Source organism: Urocampus carinirostris, chromosome 5 (assembly GCF_059441175.1).
Source record: "Urocampus carinirostris isolate Australia breed hairy pipefish chromosome 5, RoL_Ucar_1.0, whole genome shotgun sequence".
In the NCBI taxonomy this organism is placed as follows: Eukaryota; Metazoa; Chordata; class Actinopteri; order Syngnathiformes; family Syngnathidae; genus Urocampus; species Urocampus carinirostris.
This window is the reverse complement of record NC_142353.1, coordinates 21,793,197-21,805,548: the sequence shown is the minus strand read 5'-3', so window position 1 is coordinate 21,805,548 and position 12,352 is coordinate 21,793,197. Positions and strand designations below refer to the sequence as shown.

General features: G+C 39.1%; 2 protein-coding genes across 8 annotated transcripts in view; one reads left to right on the top strand and one right to left on the bottom strand.

The window, feature by feature from the left end:
- nmrk1 (nicotinamide riboside kinase 1) overlaps positions 1-12,352 on the top strand; it is a 191,301-nt gene that overhangs the window by 107,665 nt on the left and 71,284 nt on the right. The gene's annotated exons all lie outside the window — the stretch shown is intronic.
- atxn2 (ataxin 2) overlaps positions 1-12,352 on the bottom strand; it is a 33,574-nt gene that overhangs the window by 12,295 nt on the left and 8,927 nt on the right. For 4 of the 6 annotated variants that reach the window (XM_088336153.1, XM_088336152.1, XM_088336155.1 and 1 more), the window contains exons 6-18: positions 12,176-12,190; positions 10,159-10,313; positions 9,980-10,071; positions 8,576-8,764; positions 8,340-8,509; positions 5,044-5,298; positions 4,061-4,246; positions 3,353-3,526; positions 2,661-2,762; positions 1,422-1,492; positions 1,011-1,339; positions 867-930; positions 130-276 (exon numbers count right to left, since the gene is read on the bottom strand). In XM_088336153.1, the coding sequence (XP_088192279.1) occupies positions 130-276; positions 867-930; positions 1,011-1,339; positions 1,422-1,492; positions 2,661-2,762; positions 3,353-3,526; positions 4,061-4,246; positions 5,044-5,298; positions 8,340-8,509; positions 8,576-8,764; positions 9,980-10,071; positions 10,159-10,313; positions 12,176-12,190 (1,949 nt within the window). The remainder of the gene's footprint in view (positions 1-129; positions 277-866; positions 931-1,010; positions 1,340-1,421; positions 1,493-2,660; positions 2,763-3,352; positions 3,527-4,060; positions 4,247-5,043; positions 5,299-8,339; positions 8,510-8,575; positions 8,765-9,979; positions 10,072-10,158; positions 10,314-12,175; positions 12,191-12,352) is intronic. The other 2 variants (XM_088336154.1, XM_088336158.1) reach the window with 2 other exon arrangements.

The following is a 12,352-nucleotide window of genomic DNA, read 5'->3' as shown; positions in this document are numbered from 1 at the left end:
GAGGGAGAGACAGCATGAGGAGCAGGGGGAAGAAAAGGAGAAATTGTGTCTGATGTTGGATCACCAAGTTGTTCTTAAAGCAACTTTCACATTCTATGCATCAGTGCTGTGAAAAGGCAACAAACTCACCTGCACTCCGGGACTAACTGGTGTGAGAGGGTACATCTGCGGGAAGCACACCGGCTGTCCGTAGACGGTTGGGGGCTGCTGCAACAAAATGGAAGGGCTGGGCTGGCCCTGAGGCCGCGGCGGAGTCGGCGTGTTGGCCGGTTTGGGCTGCCGACGGACATGGGAGGAGATAGCAGAGCTTCGTTAAAGTGTGGCCTGGCAGATCCCAAAACAAAAGACAATAGACCAAGCCACAAAACCAGTAAAGCAGGGGTTGGGATTCCTGTACTAAAACTCTGTGGGCATGGGAAAAAGACCTGGGGCTTCAAATTGATGATTTATGGGGAAGGAGCAAGGTCGAGAAAAAATCTGCAACCTCTTATGTTAGGCTGGGACTTATCCAGTTTCAGGCGCTGCACAGAGTTCATTATTCCAAATCCAAACTTTCTTACGTCTACCCAGATGTTTTAGATAGGTGTGAGTGATGCCATGGCTCCCCCTGCAATCTTTTCTACTGCTGCCCCAACGTGTACAACTTTTGGAAGGGCTATTTTGACGCTATGTCAGCTATTCTTCGGGTGAATTTACAACATTACCTAATAATAGCAAAATTTGGGGTTGCATTAACCTTTACCCAAAATGATATAGCCTTCACATCATTGCTAGCAAGGCAATGTTTATTACTGCATTGGAAATCTCCAAGGAACCTTTCTTTTTTTTTTTTTTTAAATGGCCAGTCGTGGGGGCGGCACACTTACCTGTGTGTTGAACCTTGGCTTGAACTCATTGGCGTTGGGGTTTAAGGTAGACTTTCTGACTTGACTGCATACAAAAAACAGCAAAGATTATCACTGGCATTACTTGATAGTTCTAGCAATGTCTTTTAATATGGGCTCGCTCACTCTTGCGCAGCCTCTTTCTTTTCCTCCTTGTCTTCATGTTTGGGCCCGCCAAACGTAGACATAGCAGTCGTCTGAACCCCCTGCGATGTCACGTCCAATACCGCCCTCTTCTGCTCTGGGCCGGAAGGGGATGGTGACAGAGTGGCAGGGCTACTGGCCTTACTCGTGCTGATGGCTCCCGCAGACTGGGTAGCACATCCGAGGTCTTCAGAGGCTGTCCGGGAGGCCTTTTCCGAGGAGGTAAGGTCAGTAAGCTTGTCTGCAGAATCTCTCGGAGGCTTTTTTTCCACATGGTCAAAGGATTGATCTGAGTTGGAACTAGACTGCAACTGAAATATGAAGGACCGGAAAATAATTTAAAGTGGTACAAAAGATGAACACTTATTCAGCGTTGTGTTGAAAGACACTCACCCTAAAATCTTCACTAAATTTCTTTAAGTTGTCTATTTGTTTCCTGTGGTCAGGTCCCAAAGAGGGTGGACCTGTGACAAAAGTAAGTATTATGTAGAGTTGTGTTTCCAGATCTGACGGTGACTTTATATAATGATCCAAAGGTATTTTAAAACTTTGTTGACAAAATGTTACAGATCTGTTGCCAACTTTGAATAATGATCCAGAAAGTGTGGCAAATTTTAGAAAATATTTTGCATATGTATATAAATACAAGGCGCACTGAAGAAAAAGGTACCCTGCCAAAAAAAAGTCATTTTTCTTTAATATAGGGTGCATAGTATGAATAGAGCAAGAGCGACTGTATGTATCCTAAATAACCATGTCTCTGACTAAAATCACAAAACATTGTATGCATTGGAAATCGAATCCGGCAAATAGAACTCAAAAACCTAAGCACTAGATCACTGATACAGGTCCATCCATCCAATATCTCCACCGCTTATCCTCAGTAGGGTCGCAGAAGGGCTGGTGCCCATCCTAGCTATCTTTGGGCAGTGGACACCCTGAACTGGTTGCCAGCCAGTCGCAGGGCACAGAGACAACTCACTCGCTTATTCATTTGGACTGGCCGATTAACCTGACATGCATGTTTTTGGAATGTGGGAGGAAACCGGAGTGCCCAGAGAAAACACACGCAAGCACAGGGAGAACATGCAAACTCCACACAGGAAGGTTCGATCCCATGACCTCAAAACTGTTCCGCACACGTGCTAACCACTGCGCTGCCTTGCTGCCCACCAATACAGATGACGTACCTGTATTTATATCTTTCAGGACGACTGGTTGTTTTTTCTATTCTCCAACATTCATTTCTCGCACCGTGAGTAAAAAACGTGCAATAATGAAATTAAGTTCAATGCCTTTTCATATGCCACGAGCATCACTGGCTTTCTAGTTGTAAGGATGTTCCTGTTGCATACAATGTTTTTTAAATCTTTGATTAAATATTGCACTAATATCAAATTTTAATTCCATATGCCTTATAGTCCAGTACGCCTTATACATTGAAAATACATGAGAAAACACTATATTGGGATGCGCCTTATAATTCAAATGAGCTTAATAGTGCAGAAAATATGAAATTTAAAACCTGACAATTTTCAGAATATTTAATTTGGTTACCAAATGACAGAACCGTCAACGGAAAAACTCCACACTAGTCTGTTTTTAATTGATTAAACTCAAAATGTTGACTACCTTTACAGGCAGGTCTATTGATATTGGATGAGCCGTCCTTCATGCTGTCTTTGTTCAATTTAGGAGACGTTTGCCTCGTCTCCTGCACACGACTTTCTTTACCTGTAACACAAATGACCATATTATACGCAAGGTATGGCAGCACAGAATTTACATTATACTCTCATTCAGACTGCGAATAGTCTTCTTTGTTGATGCCACAAAGAACTTGGCGTTTGTAGAACCGAAACAAATGATACACGCCCATTACGGCTTACTAGCTTAACGAAACTTACTTGTTTTGGTTGATTTCTTCAGACCATTATTATACGTACCCTATATAGAAACGCCACAGTTGTAGCCATACATACACAGTGTTCATTCATCCGTTTGACAAGAAACATACAAAATGAGCATAAATTGTAAAAATACATGACACAAAAACAAGGTGTTTCTTTAGAGCAAGGAGGAAACAATGATTCCTCAGTGTGGTGATTGAAATTAATAAAATAAAAGTTGAATGTGGAAATACTTCTATTCATTTAAGGACGTTGATCGTGCTTTGCCCCTTCACAATCTGCTTATTTGCATAAGCTAAGAACAAGTGGTTAACTAGGAATGTCAACTTATTTTTTTAGAAGGGTCCAATAGCTCGAGTACTAATCTCAATCCGATAATACAGCGCATGTAAATATACCCACTTAAAGCCTTACCATCTCCTGTTAGAGAAGCGACCATAAGAGGGGCGGGGCTTGGTGCAGATGGGGAGGTAGTGGACATCGGTGCAACAAAAGACTCTCCGGCAGATGTTCCCATCTGGGGCAGTGAACCAGAAGAAGGGGAGGAAGCACTCATATTGTTTTGGCGCGGGGAGCGAGGTCTGTGAGCTGATGAAGAAAAGCCATTTATGAGTCATGTCTCCAAATGTCAAAATATATCACTGCCAGAAAGAATAATAGTGTTGGTAGACATATTAGCATACAAGATGTCAGCATGCATATTTTTAATAGAAACATTTTTTGCCATGACAAGGTCCAGAACAGCTAAGGGCTTGTATAACTCCTTTGAACTTTTTAAAGACTTTCAGTTTGACAATATCTCCAGTACCATTACAAGAAAAAATCCGGCCCCAAAAACAACAACAATTTGGTACTGTGACTACTGCGCCTTTTAGTAAGGAAAATACGCTAACAGTAGCTTCCTGACACATTGTCAAAAGCGAGCAAAAGGCCGAGCCTGGTCACGTGACCATTTATCCTCTAGGATTTTTGCCCAAAAGGAGGCCTCGTTTGTAATTGGTCACGACACTATATCGACACACAATTCAACACAAGAAATCATTTTCTACGCCTTCTTTTATCCGACACAATCTTAAAAGCCGCATTTTTTTACGCCAATCACTAATGTTGACAGTAGTGTACCTCCACTGACGACAGAAGACCAGGTTCCCCCAGAAGGGCTGCCTCTGTTGGACGGAGTCATCTGAACATCTCCAGGTGCATTGTGAGAAATCAGATCAACCCCGGGTGGCATCCCAGTGGTTCTGCCAGGGGGCAATCTGTGAGTGCGGGGTGTTCTCTGGGATTTTGGAGACATCCGTGGTGGACCTAGACAAACAGAAAACAAAAAACATTTGAGAGAAGAGCTAAAAATAAGATTCTTCCCACCAGGAGTGATTAACATGCTTGGTAGCAGCAAAAGTGATTGTACCATACACAAGTCACAGCAATCGATTCAAACCACCGCTGAAAAATAGGGAAACGTGGGAGAAAGGTGCAGTTGTAACAAAAACACTACCCAACAAGCAGAGCTGTGCAGTTTATGAGCTGTAGAACCCTCAATGCAAAGTACTGTGAGGTCTTGGGTAGAAAATTAATTCACAAACCACTAACACTGGCAAATCTCTATTCAATTGATGGCACGGACCATGCTCTGGTGACTTGTAGACAGACTTTCATTGCAACTTTAAGAAAAAAGTTTTTATCAGAAATTCAGTAGTATTCGGAGCATTATTGAGTTGAAACAAAAGATGCGTAAGATCTCAAGTGCCGAGCAAGTCTATACGGGAAAGAGGCATCCATGGAATTCTAGAGGAAAAATAAATTTTCAAATTAAAAATAAGTTCACAAATTCTTTTGTTTTTCAGTCTTAATCCTGAATGAAACACCGACTACAAGATTACCTTCGCATTGGTATCATGGCCAAGATTTTTTACAGACTAAATAGAGTTAATCATCTTACACAGTTGTTCCACTCAGACCTGGGCAAATGTACTTATGAAAGCAGTTATTCAACTTTTAGGACATGTTAAGCAAAGACTTAAGCCCCACTCTGAGGTTAAGACAAATCTATCCACCTTCAACTCATGCCTTTGCCCAGGTCTACACCACACTGAGGAGGGTACCTTCTGATGACATGCGTTTGGGAAAAGTGGAGGCTGGCGATGAAGGCCGATGGAGGGGAAGGAAAGATGAGGAAGATGAAGGAGAAGTATAAGAGAGGTGGGATGAATGAGAAGGCCGGGAAGATCGAGAGGGGGGTCTGGAGGGTGGCCTGGTGGGCGTGGTGGCCCGGGGAGGCAAGGAGGGAAGGCCAGACTGGTAACGAGGAAGGGGACGAGAGGAAGGAGATGGACAGGGTGGGGGCCAATGGGATGAACCTAAAAGAGGGAAGGACAAATGTTCAAGGATAATGTGTCAAAACAAGAAATGAATATGGAGAAAGGAAAACTGCGGCAAGAACATAAGGGTACGTGCATCAAGGTTAAAAACAAAAATTAAGGAATTTCTTAAAAACCTTTTCACAAAAACTCATCGAACAATGGATAATCTAGTACAGTAATCCCTTGCGATGGTTTGCTTTTCGCAATTTCGATACTTAGCGAATTTTTATCGCGTATTGTGTTCTGCAGCAGACAAAACACAGCATATGCGATTGCAGGGGGGCAGGTAGTAGAGGGCTGTGTGTGTGCGACACCGATAAGCTGGTGTATGGGTAACACAGTCGTGCTTGCACACAAGTCAATGTGTGTACCCGAAACAAACTGCGATGCACCGCAACAGCTCCTCTTTCAGTGGTTACATTGAAAAAAAAAAAAGTAATCTGAAAAAATATACCACTTAAAATAAGATCTACTAATTCTGCATTAATTAATTCAGGAAACATTTTTCTACAGTTGTGAAAACGTAGGGAAAGACGAGCGTTCGTTGATCCTTTATTGACTTCTTAATTGTTGGTTGTGCAGAAAGAGTAAGATGAACATTTGATTTTGTAGTGCCTGTGTTTACTTTTCAATGACACCTTGGTTAAAGTTTACTGTGAAAACAAACAAAAAAAGAATACTAGACAGTTATAAATCTCATTAAGGCTTTTTTAAATTTGAAAACATTTCCCAAAAATTGAAACGCAATGAATAGATGGAAGATAATGTGTATTCTTGTTTAGATGTGTTGATAGTGCAAAAAAAAGACTTAAAAAGGTACATTAATCCTCCTTAGTTCTGCCATGCCGTCTACGTGCAGTGTCTAAGTACAGGGTGCCTCAAAAATGTACTGTATACTGTATACAGATTTCATAGGATTACAGATTCTTATTTTCTTATTTTAATTATTATTGCGCACTGTTTTGACAATTACATAATTTTTGCTAGGAGCCAATAATGTGACTGTTCTTTGATATCCACACACTTTAGGGCTGATCTGCTTTTAGTAACGTTGAAGATTAAATAGAAATATTTTGTAAGGTTAGGGCCTCGAATTGGGGGTAAATTCCTCTCTGAAGGCTTCTCTCCCGTTCTTCCACTGATGTAGTTGTTCTCCTTGTATTCAGTGTCTACTAAAGTTTAAACTTAACAACATTGAAAAAATAACAAAATATTTGCATTTTAGATTTATTTTTGGAGTAAGAATGGCAGATACTTGGTTTATGTTTATAAAAAAATATTCTGAACAGATTCTGGAAATGTAAAAATACAGCTAAAGTGCGAAGAGTTCCACACACAAAGTTTTCAACAAGTCTTTGCACTTAAGCTTTGTTATGACTTTTTAAGAATGTTTCCACAAATTTTAAGCACATGCGTAAGCCCATTATTTACCATTTACTCCAGAACCAAATCTGAAATTGGAAAAAAATTCTAATGGCTACTTAAGTGTTTGTGTGTGCGAGTATAATTCAAAATATGAATTAAAAATATTTTTTGATAGCAATATCAAAGTATTTTTTTTCTTATGGCTCAAACTATTTGGTGAATATCTGGTCTAAGAGCTTATATAATGTAGTTTTGGGGGAATTATAACTACAGTTGCAGGCCATAAGTTTGAAATAATAATGCAATGTGCTTTTGCAGACATTAATTCACTTCCAGTGTTGGGAATAACATTGTTATGGCGTTATTTTTTGAGTCACGAAGCAATCTAAATATTATTCCCGCTGTTACTGACTGTCAAAAGCGGTCAATTACTTAGGCTGCAGAACGCCAACTGTGGCTTTCCCCCCGCAAACCTGACGCAGTTTTTAGCGGCAGGGATTTCCACTCTCCTGAGAGTAGTTTCTGTCACGTCTTTTTGGATCATGTCACCATTCAAAATTGCGACTACCATTAAGTTAAATAGCAATTACAGATATATTTACAAATGCACCAAAAAGAAAAGTCGAATGTAGGCGGCAGAGTTGCAAAAAATGTGAGCCACCTGTAATGTGGACGTAGCGGCAACAAACTCATGTCATTTGCAAACAAAACGTCTCTATGAGCAGGCTATTAAAAGTGAACAAAGGGAGCCAGCTCCCCACCGATCAACTGCCGGTTTCCTTAGAGATGCTTTTTGTCTCTTTAATATGCATTTTTGTGGGATTTATTAAGCATAAAAGGTTGAAATTTCATTGTATTTTATCATTTTGGCAGATTTATAAATATTTTAAATTAATTAGGTTTTTTGTGTTAATGTATTTATATAAAAATGTAAAGATTATTCATTTGTCCATTTTTCGTATCAAAATGTTATTTTTCTTTTGTTTTTTACCCATTAGATTTCCAGTTATCTTATAAAAACTAGCTTTATATTGTTTAATGCTGATTATTTTATTATATTTGTATCTGTTCATACATGTTAAGTGTAGGGATAAATATGTTATTGGTGAGATGCAATAAATGATAAAATATTATATAACACAACTACCGGTCTGTTGTTCTCTATTCTACTGACTCAAATACTGCTCGGAAAATTTCAAATTCTTTGACATACAGCTTTTTAAAGTAATGGAAATGGTTACTTTTCCTGGTAACTTTTACTGTATAGTAATTCAGTTACTAAGCGTTACTTTTAAGAATAAATAGTGAGCATCTATAATTACTTTTTTCAAGTAACGTGCCCAACAATGTCACGTCACACTTTAATTTGATAATGTCAAAATGTGATATTTATTTAAAAAAACATGACAGAGTGCTCTCAATGATGAACTATGTCAATGTTTTGCAAACCCAAAGCATTGTTATTGTGAAAGACAACATTAAAAAAAAGAAATCATACATCTGAAAAGTTAACATTTTTATTCAATTTCTAAGAAGAATTTGTATTACTAATAGTAGAACAAAAACAGTTGAGAAACGTTGACCTGAAATTGTGTTGACAGTTTTCCAATGAAAACGCTGGCTATCAAGTAGCACGGAGCATCACAGTTGTGTGTGATCTGCATCATGCGTACCTCCATTCACCACCCTCTGGTCACCCCCTGGACTCTGATTGTAGTCGTGAATTCCCACACGAGGAGTCGAAGGTCCGGAGGAGTTCGGAGTCAGACGTGGAGAATTCTGACGACCGGGTCCCCATGACATAGCCTCCCTGTTTCTCTGGCCGGGAGGAATGTATTTTTCCCTACATGCAGGCATACAATCAATATGATGCTGCTTCTGCTCCGTTGCCGTCCAAAAAAAATGTCACCTGCTCAATGTATGCATCTCTCTTTCTCCCCTCACCACTGCGGTGAATTTTTCCTCTTCAGAGCGCTCGTCATTCTCGAGGGCCACACGAGCCTTGTACGTGGAGCTGGCTTCTATTTCTTCCGCCAGCTGAGCGGCCCGTGCTTCCCTCTTCAGGAACTCTTCAGAGTTGTCACGCTCGAGGGGGACACTACAAAGCAAGGTCAAGTTAGAACACAGCAATGGACTAATAACATTTACAGCCTATTAGGACAGCTGAACTGAAGTGTCATTTCAAACTAAATTCTTGTAAATTCCGGACTACAAGCCATTACTTTTTTACTACATTTTAAACACTGCGGCTGTAAATAGGGTGCGGCTTTTTCTTTTTTCCCAGCAATAGTAGAGCAATAAAATAAATGGGTAGTTTAGAGGTCCAGTTAAATTGCATGATTAAATGACAAATTTCGTTATTGTAAATTTGTCACAAATTACTCAAGCGTGCACACACAACCGAGGAAAACTGAAAGCTGCTCTTTTCCACAACGCATGCGTTCTAAATACAAAACAACCAGGTGACGTCTGGAAAAAATGTATCACGCCATTTGAGACAATTTTCCCCTTGTTTGCCAACATTATTCATTAATACTTGACAGAAGCAAAATGGGAGGTTTGACAGATCTTTATTCAATATTTACAACGCATTCACAATATTTAGACCTTCTCACCCACAATTCAGTACTGGACAACAGTGGAAGTTCTCGATCAAAAATGATACACTTCTCTTTCCGTATCATGTCAGGTCATTGAAGTTTTCCTTTAATCCTCAAGAAACAATAACAAGCGAATGCAATTTGGTCCATCACTGTGGCAATCACCAATGACAACAACACAAAAAGACATGTCTCTGTTGTGATCTGGCACTAGTCTCAACATTATGGTTGCCGTAGCGCTATCCCTCACATTTTACGTGACGCATCAGTCATTTGCCTTTTCTCTTAGGGCAGTGGTAAATATATCCATGTTTTGTAATCGTCATCTTGAATGACCATATGATCTGAAAACACGGGACACCAGCAGTATCACAAACAATGCAGCTAAAAACTGCGACAGGTGTGCGGTGGCACGGTGCCGTTGGCGTTCTGCAGTCAAAGGTGAATTCGTTATTTTTATACCATTTTAGCCTGCAGTCCTAAAATTGAGTTTTGTTCTAATATTTGAGAATATGGCTTTTGATCAGTTGCGCTCCAAAATCCAAAATTTACAGATACTAAAAACTGTACAGGATTTATAAATAAGTGTTTAATGTCAGAAGTGTTTTACAGTCTACCTATATTCATTTTCTTGTTTGAAATAGATTTAAAAAATAAAGAATCAAAAGAAGAATAATACATGTGACCGGAAAAACAGACTAGGTTGCTCTTACGTATATGTGGACAAGCTGCTGTCATATGTAGACAAGACACCGTACTTCTCCTCATTGTACTTGAACATGTCATTGGGGTCCCAACCGTTTGACTACAAAAAATAAAAAGCAGGTTATAGTTTGCATTTTAATGGTTTAAAAAGTGATTCCTCCGTTTTGGATTTGAATCGTTTTCCCACCACGTCAGTATCCAGAGACTCGAGGCTGTCAGAATTGTGGGTCTCTCCGCCATCCCACGGCTCGAGATCTTTATCTTTGTGCTCACCATTAATTCTGCCACTCACTGCAGAGTCTGTGAAGTGATCTGTGACACGCAAGGATACACCTTTGTGCTCTGCAAACACACAAACACGCAGGGAAATCAAACGCCCACTACTTAGCACTTAAGCACACGTTGGTATTTTCTATAGGTGGATAATCATTGGTGGATAAGTAAATTTCATAATTAACCCCCAAAAAATTCTACAATAAATAAGGATTTAATTTGGTAGTTTTTATTAGGTCATCAAATAACCAGTACAGATCTTGCAATTAAAAATGTTAATGGTCATGATGATTGAAACAAAAACGATTCTTTGTCTTTTTACTGTAATGATAAATCAAGTCACTCACTGATTAATGCAACATGTCAAAGGAAAAAAATCTAAAGAGACAAAAGAGTTAGTCTTTCCCAGATAAAATTACAGGCACAATTTGAGTGTTTTTCCACCAATGGAGGGCAATGCACATGAGCCAAGCACTACAATTAGTTGGAGTTAGAATAGTCGGCAGACATTGTTTGTGACTTCCGTACATCATGGCAATTAAAGTTGCACACAAAGCATGGGGGTCAGGCAAAACCAAGCATGCATTTACACTGCAGTTGATAGGTCGACAGAGATTTTTGAATATTGGACATTACAACCTTTTGCTTTCATTGGAGCTGAAATTATTAGTTTGATCCAGGCGGGCCTGTTTTCAATTCAAACAAAAAAAACTATTTGAAGACTGAATATTGCTTCATCTTTATATGTAACACTACAACCAAAACTTAATTACCTACTTGGTAGCACACCAACATGATTTTAAATGCCTAAGTTCAATCTTAGCAAGGCTTGAGTACAGTAGACTGCCGGGATATGGCGTTTCCACCTAACGGATTTCACTTTACAGTACAGCCCCTTTTTACGACATTTGCCCCACAATACAAGATTAATAAATTATTTTGCATGCCCGATAACTTGAATTGTAATATTGCAGCGCTCGTGCGTATGATGAGTCACGCCTCTTAAACGGCTGTCGGCTATTGGTCGAAGTTATATCAAATGTTAGTTTGCTAATAGTGTCAGAAAAATACAGAGGCTATTAGTGGAACTTCCTCCAAATTGCCTCTTTTGAATTCAGTTCATAATCTGTGTTGCGTTAAAACCTTTGTTATTACAATGCTGTATTTTTTTTTTTACTGCATTTTATCCGCTATGAGTCCCGAGACTTGCAGTGATTGTAAAGAAAGAAGCAATAAGATGATCACAACTGAAACGAAGCTTGTGATTATCAAAAAATAGGAATAAGGAACAAAGTTCCATGGCCATAATCAAACAGGACATTTATTAAAAATAAAGAGGTGATTAAAGCAAGAAAAAATTCTAGGGCAATGGCAAGTAGAGCGTTAAAAGAAATTGAACTTCAGCGCAGCAACTACAAACTATTTCTCACTATTAGCTACTATACCTAAAGAACTAAAGTAGAAGGAATTTGCATTTAGATGTCTCAGCATTTTTACTTCATCTGTTGCACGTTGTCCAATAGGATTTTTTTAAAGCGCTTAAATGCCTTTTTTGATTTATGAGAACTTAAATACTACACTTAAAACCAGCAGCTATTCATAAGCCAGTCATTTTTTTTTTCATTTTATATTGTGCCTCTAGCAAGTCAGTGCAAAATAAAGGTTTTAAATGATTCATCTATTTTTTTTTATTTGGGAGGCTGCGGGTGGAGGGATCAATTGTTTTACAAAAACCATAGCAATAAGAGCAGTTGGCCAGAGAGGTTCCATGTTTTTCACGTTTACTTTTTGAGCCGCAAGTTGAAGCAGAAAATTCCTTGAAAGAATCACCATACATGGCAAGAGCAGCAGCACAGGTAATTACAACAAGTTTGATTTGTAAATAAAGCCAGTTTGCTTGAGTGTAAAGTGCAAACAACAAAATATATTACCTGTGTCCGAGGAAACTGGACCATGGAAGAGCAAAGACAAATGACACCGTCAAAAGATGAAATGATGCATAGACTCCCTTTTAGCAGAATACATTATGGTATGCTTTGCAAAACTTAAAAACTACTCAAAATTCATGTTTAAAATGACAAATGACTGTGTAGTTAACACATAATAAT